The 16,454-nt window shown below is 38.3% G+C and overlaps 1 protein-coding gene across 1 annotated transcript in view; it reads right to left on the reverse strand.

Annotated features, from left to right (window-relative positions):
- Positions 1-16,454, reverse strand: part of Efhc2 (EF-hand domain containing 2) — a 158,913-nt gene that overhangs the window by 81,073 nt on the left and 61,386 nt on the right. Inside the window, exons 4-7 of the mRNA XM_038316581.1 lie at positions 12,942-13,165; positions 9,539-9,790; positions 6,834-6,947; positions 5,624-5,762 (exon numbers count right to left, since the gene is read on the reverse strand). Coding sequence (XP_038172509.1) covers positions 5,624-5,762; positions 6,834-6,947; positions 9,539-9,790; positions 12,942-13,165 — 729 coding nt within the window. The remainder of the gene's footprint in view (positions 1-5,623; positions 5,763-6,833; positions 6,948-9,538; positions 9,791-12,941; positions 13,166-16,454) is intronic.

Here is a 16,454-nt window from a genome sequence, read left to right on the forward strand (position 1 = left end):
TTGAGCAAATAAAAAGGCACACCCTTTTGTACAAAACATCTTCCCAAATGTATTTTCTAACTAAAATTTGGATAGACACTGAAACACTCATGTCTTCCAAATATACTGATTCTTCTCATTCCAAATGACTTGTACACATGAATTGAATGCCCATCCATGACTGACTAGATTCAAACAAACTTCAGAGAGATTGTGTATAGAAATGGAGTTCAATGATTCTACATGCCATCTCTGGTAGAAGCACTATTGGTAAAAGGCAAAAAATACCTCAACGTTCATCTCATGTGATCTAATATTCCACAGATAGAACCAGACTTTAGGAAATCTGAAGCTAATTTTAATAATTTCAAAATTAATAATAATTTTGAAAAAAAAATTATTCAAGTCAAAGAACGCCAAATTACTAAGATAAAATTAGGCCAGGACCTTTGACTAGGACCCCTATATAAAGGAAGAACCTGGAAAACTATGAAACCTTCCTTAGCTTCAAAGGAAATCCACCTCTGCTTGTAGTCAATATCTAGACTAAACAATTAGTGAATTACACAGTCAGAACTCAAAGTTCTATTTCTCAACCATCCTTACTAACTTTACAGGGGGAGTGAAAGAAGTAAACCTGGGAAGTCCATCAAGGCCACATGGTAAGCCATACACCAGTTCTGTCTCTGATGCTCATTTCCTCAAGTAACCACTGACTTGTCCTCTGCCATCTTCTCTTCCTTCTATTCCTGAGAGTTCAGAGATGGCCAGAACTGATTACAGAAAATGAAAGGTGCTTTAAAATTATCTTAACCTTAGTCTCAATAGAAAGACTCAAAACCCTTGAGAATGAATGAATGAGTTACTGCTTTGGTTTTACCAATCACCAAAATCGATGATCAGAAATTAGTCTTATAAATTGGGTATAGTGCTATATGCGTGTAAATCCCAGTGTTGGGAGGCTGAGTCAGGAAGATTGCCATGAACGTATGACCAGCTTGTGTTACATAGTGAGTACCTAGTCAGTCAGGACTACACAGCAAGACTGTTAGAGGAAAGCAGACAGAAGAGAGAAGGTAAAGAATGGAAGGAGAGAGTAGAAAGTAGAGAAAAATCTTATTAATAAATAACCTAAGGCATAAATTCTTAGATAAGAATAGTTAAAATTCAGATCTCTTGTTTTTTGTTTTGTTTTGTTTTGTTTTTTCTGCCAAGAAAGACAAACTAGAACTCCCGGAACCTTTTTAAATCTTCATTGACAGGAAAAACCAACAGTCTTTTACCTGCCCATCTATTTTTGTCCACATCAACAATGAGGGAGTTGACTACTCCATCTTGTCAGGGAAGCCATCAGCAGCAAGATGGCCACGCTGGTTGATATAGACGTTACAATGGACAAAACTGTGTAAGACATCTATGAAATTACCATCTCCTTGGAATCTTAAAATGAATGAAAGAATCTCATCTTTCTATGGGACTTCTTGTTATCTAGAGGCTCAAATGACTTTCAGAATTCTATCAAACCCTATACTTCTACACAAACAGAAAAGATAGGCATACATCTTCCTTGGATTGTGGCCAACTCTTCTTCTTTGTCTACCATTTTTTCTTTCCTAAAATAAGTTGGAACGTTACTATGTCAGATGGAGGTCTAAAGTACTAAGGCTGAATAATGCATTAAAGATTGCCCCTGATTCTTCTTCATGGACGGGCTCTGTGGGAGCCTTCTCAGCTTGGTCGATCACCTTCCTGGACCTGGGGGGAGTTGGGAGGACCTTGGTCTTAGCATAGAGTGGGGAACCCTGATGGCTCCTTGGCCTTGAGAGGGAGGGAGGGGAGGTATGGGTGGAGGGGAGGGGAGGGAAGGGGGAGAAGGAGGGGAGAGAAAGGGGAGAAGGAGGGGAGGGAGGGGGGAGGAGGAGGGAAGGAGATGGAAATTTTTAAATATAAAAAAAAATAAACCATGAGAAAAAAAAAAAATAAAAAAAAAAAAAAAAAAAAAAAAGATTGCCCCTGGGGGCTAGGGAGATGGCTCAGTTGGCAAAGTCACTACACAAGCATGAATATCTGAGTCCTATACCCAGCATCTACGTAAAAAACAGGCAAGCATGACAGCATCTGCCTAGAATATCAATAATAAAGAGATTGGGTTTACTAGCCAGCCAGTCTAGCAGAACTGATAAACTCCAGGTTCAGTGAAAGTCTATGTCTCAAAATTATGGTAGAGAGCCATTGAGGAAGACACCCAACATTGGTCTTTTGCTACCACATCCAGACACATGCATCTACCAATATGAGCACACACACACACACACACACACACACAAACACACACACACCCACACACACACCTGCACACAGAGACAGAGAGGCAGAGACAGACAGACAGACAGACAGACAGACAGACAGACAGACAGATAGATAGAAACACACACACACACACACACACACACACACACACACAAAGAACCTCTTCCAGGGTCATAGCTACTGGTGGCACTTGTTCTGGCTTAGGCTTCAGTAATAGCAAAACATAATATATAAAAATTCTATCATCTATTTTTAAGACCACATGAATTACCAACAAAATATCACCCTTACTATCACATTAATACTGTTCATTAAAATTGCTTGTTAATGTTTATGTCAAATGTTACAGTACATGGAAATGTTTCTCATCCTTATAAATATTTTTACCAACATGTCAAGCCAGTAATGAAGAAAAATAAAGATCACTTCTTTAATTTTTTGAAATGCCAGAAATAACTAATAATTAATTTAAGAAACAGAAAGTATATAAAAAAGTATATAAAAGTCAGAAAAAAGCAAATGTAAAGATTATTAGAGAATGTGAATCCAGTTTTCCAGATTCCATTATGGATATAATCTATAGTAATTTGTAACATTAAGTGTGATATTAAAACTCAAAACATGTTTTGTAATAGTATTTGTTAAATAGGACATTTTAGCATGTAAGAAGTATTAAATGTCAGTGTGACTATGAAATGCTTCCTAAATTTGTATTTATATAATTTTCTGCTTAAAAATATGCTGCTGTGTTAACTTTGAAGGCACAAAGTACATTTTTTACATAATATAATACAGTCTAGAGGGAACAAAGAAAAATGAACTAAAAGAAATTAAACACAAGGACAGATTCAAGTGGAATGGACTAAAGAGAATTTAAAACCAATACATTTACCCAGAACAGCTGGGTTTTGGGCATACCGGAAAATTCATACTACCTCATAAAATTCCCTGTAGAAGCTACTAAAGAAATGGATGAGTGACCAACTTCCTCTATTACAGCATGCATTTTTCCCTAATGTAAATACTGCATTCTCAAATTAAGCTGACAAACAGCCAAATTTTGCACTCAGTTTGGGAAATCATATGCTATCTTGGAGTTGTTATGATAATCTGTAATCTTTTACTATATTCTTTTATGAGAGTAATCTTTAGGTGTATGTAATGGTTTTCTGTGAATTATCATCAAATTTTCCATCTTCATTGAAGATGTACTAATTCTAAACAGGTATCTATACTCACTAATGGTAAATTCTTTCCCCCAATGATTTAAGGGCCACTAGAAACTTCCTGGATGATTGTTTATAATCCTCAAAATGAATGTTCATTGTGTCTACTAAAGAGAACCAATTTTATTTTATTTTTTTTTTTTTTTTTTGGTTTTTTCGAGACAGGGTTTCTCTGTAGCTTTGGAGCCTGTCCTGGAACTAGCTCTTGTAGACCAGGCTGGTCTCGAACTCACAGAGATCCGCCTGCCTCTGCCTCCCAAGTGCTGGGATTAAAGGCATGCGCCACCACCACCTGGCTGAGAACCAATTTTAGAAATTAAAGTGAAAGTACAGCCACCAAGTTGACTCTTGTCATACCCAGACATGTTCATCAATCTAGCATGCAGATGTGGTATTTGTTCTACCACAAAAATCGGAAAATTGGAAAGTCCTTTCCATTCTAATCACTTATGTTCTTTATGTACCTCTTCTCAGAATATAGACTCTGGGAATCCACAATACTATACAGTGCAGACACCACAAAGGATGGCAGCCTCTTCTCATTCCAGATACAAAGAATCTGGCTTGCTTTTTTGAATTAAACATGTTTTCATATATTTCGATCATGTTTTTCACCTTCTCTAACTCCTCAGAGATCTTCCTCACCTCCCCACCCACCCAATTTTATATTCTAGCCCTCTCTCCCAAAATAACAAAACAAAACCCCCACAAAAAACACAAAATAAAAAACTAGCAAAAATCAATAAGACAAAAACAGGTCAAAATGAAACAAAATATTAACGCACCTTATTTTTAAGAAGCTACAGGGCTTAGGTTCATTTTACCACTCACAGAGCATGTTTAAGTGATAAGCCATAGTTCACAGAAGCACACATCAATTCTCCAGATATGTAGTGTACACACCCAAATTCAGCCCATCATGGATTTTTAAAAATGCTGTATCAGTACTTATCATGTATAGTCTTTTTTCCTGTCATTCTCCCATAAACAGTAGCAAATATGTACATAGCATTTATATTGAATTAGGTATCACAAGTAATATAAGATTGATTTAAAATCGCAAGGCACCTGCTTGTTACCCAAGTTACATAGGAGGCTAAGGAAAAAAAGTATTGCCAAGTTCAATGCCAGACTGAAAAATATGATGAGATCCTGTCTCAAATTGAACGAATGAATGAATGAGTGAATGCATACATAAAACAGTATATAGGAGAATGTGTTCTTTGCAAATGATATATCATTTAAGTGGGAGTCTTAGGCATCTCTCAGAGGTAGCTATAAAGGAAGGGCTAGAATCAATTCCCTGCAGATACTGAAGGGGGATTACATAGAGTACTAGACACTATCACAATTCCAAACCCCATCCTTGTAAGGTCAGCAAATCCTGTCAGTTACAGCAGAAGCAGGTAGGTGGATTATGAGTACAGACAAGGTTTAGAAAGTATGTAGAAGTGGGAGTTTAATAAATGAAGGTTTGGATATTAGATTTTATAGCGCATCCTCTGCCTACCTATAGAGCCTCATAATATTGTGTAATGTGGTGCAGGTTTCAGATCCCCTCTTCTAGACTATAAGCCTCTTCTATAACTCTGTATCACCTCTAGCCTACCGCACTGACCTACACATAGTATGTACATAACAAATCACTAGTTTTCACTCAACTTACTTGCCTGGAATGGAATTGATACCTATGGAAAGAGAAACGGGAAGCCTAGCTAGACCTCACCAGGAAATGCAAAGCTAACTGGCACAAGAGAACTCAAGTGAATGTTGTCCATTGTGGTAAGCAAGAATTAAATGAAGAGAAGGGATCCAACACTTCTAGTTCAAGTGTTCTACCAGAATACCATACACTACACAGAGAAAGGGGCTTATAAAGGGAAATGGAAGCCCCTAGCATGAGACAGTTTAACTCTTGGCTTTTTTCTCTCTATCACATACCCTTGGACAACTGAGCTCAAAGGACCTCAGTTTCTTCACCTCTAACATGGAGACAATGACCGTGCTCCTAGAAGCTTGTTTTTAGGAATATGAAAAGAACAAAAGGAAATCTTAAGTAGGGCATAAAGTGTTAAAAATATTTCCTAACCAGCGTGAGCATCACTTACCAACTCCATACTTTGTCCTATAATAGGTCTTGGTAAATTCATCACAGTCATAGAGGAGGACTTTCCTTCCCCACACATTGATAGTGGCACCTATAGCCAGGTCCCGATCTGTGTAAAACTCTTGCTCTATTTTTCCTAGCTGATAATCAGAGGAAAAATAGCATTAGCCCCATGCATCTGCCCAAGAATACATGCTTTTTCCCAAGAAAAAATTAAAATTGTTATAATTATACTGGATTTCCCTGTCAGTACCCTGTCCCTTTAAGAGACAATCTCTGCCCACTCCCAATCTCTCCCTGCCACTGCTCTCCTTGCTTTCTCCCTCTCTGCATGCCCTTCTTCTAAAGAGGCAGCTCTCTGCCTCCTTCTCCCCTCTATTTTTCTTTCTCTTTCTCTCTCTCTCCCTCCCCTCTCTTCCTCCCCTCCCTTCCTCCTCCTTTAGTAAAACTTCACACTCCATCTCCATCGCACGTATTCTGTTTCTCACATCGTCTCTCACTTGCCATGGGACTCACCAAGGTCTCTCTTGCATGAAATCTTTCAAAAATCACCTTATGATTTTTGTAATCATCATTTACAACTAAATTTTAAAATCAAATCAACTCTAAGAGTTAATTTTTTATCCTTTTTGTGCCTATGTGTGTGACGCGTTGTATATGTACATGTGTGTTCATGTGTATGATTCATGTTGAATATCGATGTACACATGCCACAGATCATGCATGGAAGTCAGAGGACAACCTTAGGTGATGCTTACCTTCCATCTCCTTTGAAACAGGATCTCTTTGTTGTTAGGCATGGTATATGCCACACTAGCTAGCCTTTGAACAGCTGAGGACTCCCGAGTTTCCCATACTCATCAGAGTACTGGGATTACAGATGAACTTGACCATGCCTAAATTTACATATGTTCTGGGGAGGGGTTCACACTTAGGTCTTTACATTTGCACAGCAAGCACTTTCCCCACTCAGCCATCTTTTCAGCATGATTTCAACACTGTAGTGCTTACTCAAGCAATGCAATTTAATGCATATATTTCTATATGCATTTAAATATGCTTATTATTGACAAAGCTCAATAGAATGCATATAATTATATATTTCTGGATTTCATTCACTAGCTCACAAGGCAAGACTATACAATTCACCCCAACGTCCCGATTTCTCGGACGTCACATAGGAATCAGTAGCAAAACCCCAGACTCCTCACCTGGTATTTATCCAACAGATAGCAATCTGCTCGCCATTCTGACAAGCCCCCATACACATTGAGGACTGCTCTGTCTGTTAACTGGCCTGGTTGAAATATTCCAGGTGGGCCATACTGTAAGATAAAATCCAAACATGGTACATGTCTCCAGACACAGAGATGGTGCAGTCCCAGGATACATGGCAGAAATGGGCATGGCATAGCTCTATTCTAGCATCTGGGAGAAGCCAGTTTATCCACCTCTTGTCCTGCTACCACATGTCCTTCACAGTCCTGATAAATAGACATTTTTCCTCAAATACCTCCATCCTATAGGGTTTTGTCTCTTTTGTTCTTTTGTTTTTGTTTTTGAGACAAAGTCTCATGGAGAAGAGGATGACCTCAAACTCAAGTATCTTAGGATGACCTTAAACTCCTGGTCTTCTTCATTTACTTCTCACCTGCTAGGATTATAGGCATATATCACCACAGCCAACCTTCCATCTGCTTAGTTCTCCATTGAATGACCAGACATATAGAGAACCACTCAATTCATTGTCTGCTTCAGTTTCCAGACTTGACCAAAATATACACCATGGACTCAGGCCACTTTCTCTATTTCTCCAATTGTTGTACAGGCAGTCATCATTTTTTTGCTTGTTTGTTTTTGTTTTTTGGGGTTTTTTTTTTTTTTGCTTTTTTGTTTTTCAAAACAGAGTTTCTTTGTAGCTTTGGGGCCTGTCCCGGAACTAGCTCTTGTAGACCAGGCTGGCCTCAAACTCACAGAGATCTGCCTGCCTCTGTCTCCTGAGTGCTGGGATTAAAGGTGTGTGCCACCACTGCCCGGCCGGCAGCAGTCATCTTTTTTATCCCCTAGTGCAAGCATCTCCAAGGAAGAAGGACTAGCTCCTTCCTACCTCTCTTTGTTCTGTCTAGCAGGCTATCCAGTCCTGAGTGTAGGAAATGGAGTATAGCTGGCAGCCTAAATTGTTCTCAGAACTTCAGCTTCTTAACTCTCTTGCCTTAGCAGCATTACTTACTTCTTGCTTTGAGAGCCAAGGGTACATGCATCCCTTCTGGATCTCCCCACAGTGAGAATCTATACTCCACAAAGCAGGACATAAGCCATTTTCTTTTTCATTATAGCTCAAGACATGGCACACAGAACTCAACAAATATTTGTTGAATAAGTAAATAAGATGAAGCTCCTGATGGCAAGACATACTGCAAATGTCAGGCGCATCATTATTTCATATTTAACCTATTTTTCAAAGACATTCTAATGACAGATTTTCCTGGAGGCCTGCTGTGCATATTCTAGAGCTCCCTCAGGGACAAATTCTACCTCTTCCCCCCAGCCTTGAAGAAACACAGCAGGACTTCTGGCAGTAGGCATAGAGACTACGGGTGGGCGAGCCTCCTGTGAGGACTGAATGGCCAGCAGTTGTTTGCATAAGAAACAAGTGCTCCTAGTAACCTTTTCAGAAACAGCAAGAATGAAGTTTAAATATTTTATCCAAATCAGAAATAAAATGCAACAAAACCTGTTAAAAGTACCTTCGGTTCTCTGTAACCAGATAGGTATTAAGAAATGGGTCCTCAGAGAGTGCCTTTCAATATATCATCTTATTTAAGCCTTCTAGTTACGGAAGCTCTGCTATCTGCATTTTAAAGGTGTGGGAATATGTGTTCAGAGGGGTTCAGTGGCTTGGTCATGCTCACATGGCTATCAAAAGACAAATCCAGAATTCTAATTCCAGTCTGTCTCTGTGTCATTCCTGCTGTGCCAGTTCCCTTCCTTCACAAATTCTGACAAGTGTTTGTAGAAACAAGCCTGACAAACCTTTTTCATAGTAAAGAAAATGCCAATGTCATCACTATGGTGGTGGCTGGCTACTTGGTGGCTAGTCACTATACTTAGAATTGTGATTCACTCCTTTGCATATGTGTGTATGTTAGAGTACACACATGTGTACGTGTGTGTATTCACACCCTGATCAATCCCATGGAGTCTCCTTGATAGGATGCAGGATGGCAGTGTCCCACTCAAAGCCAGTCAATTAACTTCAAGAGAGTCCCAAATTTCTTATTACTAATTGCTGTGAATTCAACAAAATAAGTTTATTTATTTCCTTGCATAAGTGTGCTGGCTAGCTTGCTTTTTCCTCGGAGGGTGTGGTAGGGGGGTGTGGTAGGGGGGGTGTTTGTCCTTTATTTGTTTGTTTTTGTCAACTTGGCACAAGCTAGTTATCTGAGAAAAGGAAATCTCTATTGTGAAAAGCCTCCAACACATGGGCCTCTGGGCAAGCCTGTAGGGCATTTTCTTGATAGATGATTGATATGGGAGAACCTAGCTCACTGTGGCCAGTGCACCCCTGAGTAAGTGATCCTGGGTGACACAAGAAAATAAGTTAAGCAAGCCATAAAGGGCAAATGAGGAAACAACACTCCTGCATGACTCCTGCATCAGCTCCTGCCTCCAGGCACCTACCCTTCATGAGTTCCTTCCCTGACTTCTCTCAGTGATGGACTGTGATGTGGAACTGCAAGCTACAAAAAAGTCCCTTCCCCCACAAGCTGCTTTTGGTCATGATGTTTTAGCACAGCAACAGAAGCCTTAACTTAGCCAAGTAGCATGCAGTAACTGTGTCACATGAGCCATCACACAACATTCCAAACAAAGAATGACAAGTCTCTTGATCCACAGACATCCTCAAACTGCTTACCTTGGGCAGTTTGCTCCTCCGAAGGAATGATGACATAGCATCCCGGCCTGAGTTAATTGGCAGTAATTCTCTGATTTCAATAGTATGGTCAGACAGGAAGTAATGCAGGATTAAATCTCTACGGTCCCCAAACAGTGAGTGTGAGTCATCCCACAGGCAGAAGAAACGCAAAACCTTTCCATCAAACTGAAGGAACCGTTTCAGGGTGTCAACGGACTGATAAGGGCGAAAGGGATCCACAAACTCTAATGTCTGCAAATGGAAAAAAGTGTCAGAAATACTGCAGGGTTTATATAGTCATTTCTGGGAGGCAAACATAATACAAAGATAATATTTTTCTGTAGACTACTTTGCCATACTTTCTAAAAGATTTAAATAAATATTATAATGTACAGATATATGGATCCAGGCATAAAGATATATGTACTCACAGTCAGTTTTAACCTTAAGAATATAGACGAACATTGGAAAGCTTTTCATACCTGTTGAAGATTATTTTAACATACTAAACTATATTCCTGGGCTATGTTTGAAGCTCACTTTTCTCAAAGTCTTACAACTTTATTACGAATAGACAAACCCAATCTATGGTGACAGAAACCAGAAGAGTAATCATTTCTGTGTAGGGATATAAAAAGAAAGGGCACTATCTGGGGATTTGAAAAGAAAAGTGAGCAAAGGAATATTATGAAATTATGGGAAATATTCTGTATCTTTTCTTTGGGGTGATGCTGATGATTTAACCCCGTCTTATACATGCTGGAGAAATGTTCTACTAGTGAGCTACATCCCTAACCCCAAATATTTTACATCTTAAAATTTTCATTTTGGTTACTTTGTTGTACACTTTCCAAATCACTGACTTGCACTGATTTAAAATCTTGATGCTCAATCCTAAACTGATTATATATTAATTTTTAAAATGTGTCTTTTGACCATAAATTCTCCGTGTGTGTGTGTGTGTGTGTGTGTATCTGTTGTGCATGTTTCTCATATGCTTATATTTTTTTGCAAAGAGGAAGAAATGTATTTATGGTTTAATTTTGCACAAAATCTTCAGATATCCAAGAAATGGAAGCCCGGTGGAAATAGGAGCAGAGCAAATGGAGACTACTAAGAGTCCACATAGAAACCCTCTTTGCCTGGACTCTGCTTTAGAGACAGTGAATTCCATGGTCTTCTTGGTGCATCTTTTCTTCGATTTGTAACCTCTTAGCCCTGTCTTAGAGGATAGCCACCTCCATCCTATCTGGTATAAGCAAATGACATTGTTATGTAAGGAAAAATTCACTTGAGAAATGTTATTATATATAACATTTGAATTGAATTATATAATTGCTCTATAAATTCCTGAAATATTGTATCTATCTAGTGCAGCCTAGGTACAAGCTTATCTCAAGAGGAAAACACAGCAGCTTTATAGAGGATCTTCAAGCTTTATGCTTATTATTTAAATAAAATTATGGAGCATCTGTTTTCATTCATTAAAATTCTTTCAATGTATAAGACTGTTAAGAAATGCATTACTGATCATATACCATTCAGTTTAAGTGAAGTTATTTAACTTCACATATCAAGGTAGCAAACACTTAAAAACTAAATCTAAATCCATAAAATTCTATTTAAAAACCTCTTATTAAAGTCTTAATTTTCCTAGATTCCTATATTTATTGATGAGTTTTCTTTGCCCTAATGGAATGCTAAAATGGTTCTTGCAGTCTGGAAAGAAATTATTTAAAACATTTGCGTGTCCTTGTTTTATTTCGAATTCCTGGCACCAACTTTTTCTTCTTTAGAAATCTATACAATTTGACAGTGTTCTATGAAATTCATATAATAAATATGATTCACAATCACTACTGTATAATAATAACTGTTGGTAAATGCATACAGCTATAAGCAAGGAGCAGTGACTCTGTGGATCTTTTTCCTTCAGATTCTCTCTGGGACATCTAAAGACTTTGCATTCATCATCCAGGACATATAAAAGATGTAAAAGTGAGTCCAAACCTACAAATCTCCTTTTACAGTGGTACAAAGTCATTTTACCTTAGATAACAGGAGTAATAATACATATATTTTACAGGAGGATTGTATGCCTACATCATCAAAAAATAATTCCACTGAGGCTAAGACGCAGGTACAGGGGAATGATCCTATATGTAGTTTTGAATGAGAGATAAAAACAGAATCAAAGGAGAATTTCATTGAAAATTTTGTTATTCTGAAAGGAAATGAACTCTACGGTTTAGAAACAATAAAATTCAGAGGAAACTAATTACTAGAAACAACAATGAGAACGGTAGTTATCCTTGAGTGGAGAGAAGGACCCATTAGAAAGTGTATGAGGGGATTTTCTGGGAGGAGGGGGTAAGGAACTGCTCATCATCATAGTTTAAATGCAAGTTAAGACTCACTCCTAAGTATAGTTAATGCCAGTATATTTGGCCATGTGTAGCTATATGTCAACAACAGTGAAAAGTAGTGAGGGTGGTAGTATACAACTGTAATCCCAGCATTTAAGAATCAGGAGTAAAGTGAGTTCAAGATCAGCCTGAGTTACACAGTGAATTCCATCTAGTCTGTGCTATTATAGTGACAATCCCTCTCAAGAATCTGGAAATGAATAAATACAAAAGGTAAAAATAAAAAGGGAAACAAATTATAATAATTAAAATCAAGGTAAGAATCTAGAGATTTCCATTGTGGTCCCAATAAGGAGTCTATTAGGTATGTGACCTAACCAGTGATACTTCTTTTTTATGTATGCAAAGCCTTCTGGGTATTCAAAGACTTCTGGGAAATAGAAAACTAGGGTCAAGGGATCGGTTTAAAAACTGCAGAACTATAACACTGACTCTTTGCTCCTTACAATAGAATCAGATTTTAAATGCAATTATGTTTTATAACAGAAAAAAAATCATGGCTACTTCACTCTTTGAGAATATTTCACCATCAATCTCACAGGGTTCCAAGAAGAAAGAAAATGTTTAAGTTTTGGATTATTTGATCAGTAGCACAGAAGAAAGATTTTTCCCAGCCAGAGGGAGGCAACTAAAACCAGAAAGCATAGGCAGAAGAAATGTAGATTCAATTCATATACTATTGGTGACCACAAAACTAATTATGGGCACCTAGACATTACCTCACCTAAGCAGCTCACTACCTACTACTATAGCTAAAAAGTGGGTTCCAAAAGAGAACTAGAGGTGAGGGTGAAGGGAGTCAGCAAGGAGTGGTGGGGGTGGGGGGGTCATTCCTGCCCTGCGGCCACCATTCAGTCTTCCTTTCTATCCAAAGAATAAGACATAACTATGGTTTCCAACGTTCTTCTGTGTCTGAAACAAAAGTGCCAGTACTCGTTCGCCGGGTCACAAGAAGTCACAAATGTGCCACTTCTCACCTCTCTTCGCATCTTCGTGTAGGGATCTACTGGGCGCGGTAATGAAGGATTCAGTTTGATTCCTATTTTCTTCAAAAAGTTCTTTGTGAATATGTCGCAATCATAAATCTTGAATGTGCGCCCATAGAAGACAACATCTGTGTTGATATTGAAGTGATACACAGTATAAAACTGATCCTCATCAGGAGGTGGGAGTGTAATCCGATGGCGCCTGATAGAAGTGCCTGGGGAAATAAATACCACAGTTTTTTTAAACCACGTGGCTAGTAGGAAGTTATAGTGTATCTCAGCAACAGCCCTCCAGGCTTCTCTACAGTGGGGTAGTAGGCAAGGAGCCATGTTTCTAGGAGGCAGCGTTATACATTCAAATTCAAGTAAAAGTGAACCAAGACTTTTTAGGTCCAGAGTTCTCTGACCAGTCTGATAATGAGATTTGAGCCTCCTAAGTGTTGTTAGGGAAACATTTATATAAACCATAAAGACTGGAGGACAGGAATGGATATAAAAGAGGGGTGGAGTAGCACAGTGAGCAAAAATGCCACTCTGCCATGTACCTCTCCTACAATAAATAGGCTTGCTTTCAGTTACTAGATAGAGCTCAATGAATTCAACTAAACAAGGCATTAAGGTCCAAAACTAAAGTGCTCCTAAAAAGCTATATGCTTGGTTCAAAAGCCAATAAATAAGCAAATAAACTAATAGCTTTAGTTTATATGTGCCAATACTGTGATTCATAGCTTCAATAAGCATGAATGTCTTTATGCAGCTTGAAAACTTCATAGCATCCTTTTTCATGGAGAAACTTATTCTTCCTCCCTCCATTACCTCTGCCTATCTGCATCCAACTACCTCCATCAAATGAGGAATGCTAGAGACTTCATGCTTTCAGCCAGTACTCTGGGTCATGGGTTCTTGATTTCATCACATATTTCATAAACAACCCTATATTGCTCATTCTCTCCTGGTCGAGACAAGGAGATAGTGTGCTGTTTGTTGTTCAACAGAGGTAAGCAGCGGCAAAAAGGACCATCCCTTTTTGAGCCAGTTTCCCAAGTCCCAGTTTGCAAGTTCCCCTTGAGAGATAGAATGAGGATGAGCTTGCCTCTGCAAACACAAGTGGCACAGGAGAGGAAACCCGTCTTGATGAAGCATAATCCTCCTGTGAGCGCTTAGTAGTCTTACTAAACAATAAATATGTCTGCCTCTATCTTCCAAGGTTGTAAGACAACCTGCACTAGAAAGCAAGGCCATTTCTGTCTTTCCAAAGCTGTCTATACATATAAACAGCCTTGAAGAGCAAGCGCCAAGCAAAGAGCAGTATGTCAAGATATACGGAACTGGAAACCACTCATGCAGAGTTGTCTCTCAATGTGTGTAACTGACTTAGGCCTGAGAATCTACCCTCAGGGCAAAGGAAAAAAGAACCAAGCACACCAAGTTGCTAATGGTCCGGTAACACATGGCTTTGTGTGACCTCAGTATGGAAAGATTTTAATATAAAGATGTCAATTTACTGTCTTTGTATTGTATATAGTATTGAGAATACTGCCTTTTCTCAAAGTTTAGAAATACTTAAAACTTTCTTGTTCATTAAAGAACAGCTAATGAACAATCTTTATGTGCCGGGAACTGTGTTGGGCACTGTTCCATTACTGCATTTATCTTTTCAGTTCGTTGAAGAAAAATTAAGTAAAATCATTTTCAACTTTCTTTATAGCAATTTTTAATTACTTGGTACATTAAATTAAAATAATAAAACTATAAAATTAGAACTGGTATAGATTATTTTTAAATGTACTACATAAAAGATGATTTTACTGGAAAGAATTATACTTCAATTAGCCTTTAATTCATGCCATTGAAAACAGTATGCAAATTATTCAAGCATTCAAGATTAGGCATTTAGAACAAATTGCATACTTAAAATCTATAAAAGGATGGGCATTTCAGATATTTCCAGGAACTATTATATATCTCTTTAAAAATACTAGCATTGTGGCAGGTTATTAAACACTCAACAAGCTGGAGCTTCTTCAAAACTTTCCTCTGTGGAACTAGGGAAATGGCTCAGTGGATAAACCACTTGTTCCACCAATGTGTGGATCAGAGTCAGGCTTCCAGAACTCACATAAATGGCTGGCAGCAGTGGCAGCTGCCTGGAATGCCATAACTCAAGAAGTGAGACAGGATATGCCAGGCAAACTGGCTAGATTAGACCAAATCTGTGAGCTGTGGGGTCAGTGAGAGAGCCTGCCTCAAGAAGTAGAGTGCTCAGGAAGACACCTGGCACTGACTTCACTCCACATGCATACACACGTGCCTGCACATACACTCGCACACACAGACACACACACTATATATGTGTGTAAATTTTTGTGTATACATATACATATATTTGTGTATATATATACACAAATGCAAAACTTACACCTGTACTGTGATGATTTGAGTAATAAATTTCCCACATTGCCTTGGGCAGTAGAATACTGGGTCCCCAAATGATGGCACTATTTGGGAGATTTAGAAAGTGTGGCCTTGTTGAAGAAAGTATGTTATTGAATTGAGTTAATTCTGCTTTGTGCTTGCTGTTCAAGATGTGAGCCCTCAGCTTCCTTCTGCTGCCTTTCTTTCTCTCCACCCTCATGAACTCTCTCTGGAACTATAAGCTCAAACAAACCTTTCTTCTGTAGCTGTTTTGGTCATTGTATTTTATCTCAGCAATAAAATAGTAAGTAATGAATATACTTGCAATTTTTACTTCATTATAAAAATTCAAATAAGCTATGTTTTTAAGTATAACTCTGAATAGGAATATTATCACTTTCAAGGTATAAAGTAGACTATAGTGCTTCTAAATAATAATAACCACAATAACCATCATAGTCCTAGAATAGACTTCCATTGATAGTTTCTCATCTAATCCTCCACTGAGACAGACAATAAGTAAAGCATTAATATTCACTTCATATAAAAGGAACTAAAGCGAAGAATGTTGAAGTGTCTAGCCCAATGTTATAACCCTAATGAATGAGAGAAAAGCATTTTGAACTTTAGATACCAGACTGACAAAACACTATTATTTCCTACAGTTTTCACTGAGTTATAGCTCAATCATCCAGAAAGTACTTATGTGAAGGAAAAGAGGAAGATCCATAAGCAAAATTGAATCAAAATGGGCTAGAGAGATGCCAGCGACAAGGAAAAGAAGAGAAATTGATGGTGGAGATGCTCTTTCAAAGCAGCCTGCCCACCCCACCCCCTTCTAAGGATTAATTTCCAGAACCATTCACCTGCCTACTGTAACAATCCCTCATCACAGCATGTCCACCTCTTCAGAGCCTGCATTTCAGACCTCTCAGCTTCCTTATCTCAGCATCCAGTAGATTCTGTTACTTTTGAAAAGTAACAGAAAATAGTCTTGACTATCTATGGGCTGGAAACAGAGAGCGGGTCTACTAAGGAACAAGAAAAAATTACTAATAAAAAAATCTAATGTCACAATACTGCATGAAT

This window comes from Arvicola amphibius, chromosome X (assembly GCF_903992535.2).
Source record: "Arvicola amphibius chromosome X, mArvAmp1.2, whole genome shotgun sequence".
Lineage (NCBI taxonomy): Eukaryota > Metazoa > Chordata > Mammalia > Rodentia > Cricetidae > Arvicola > Arvicola amphibius.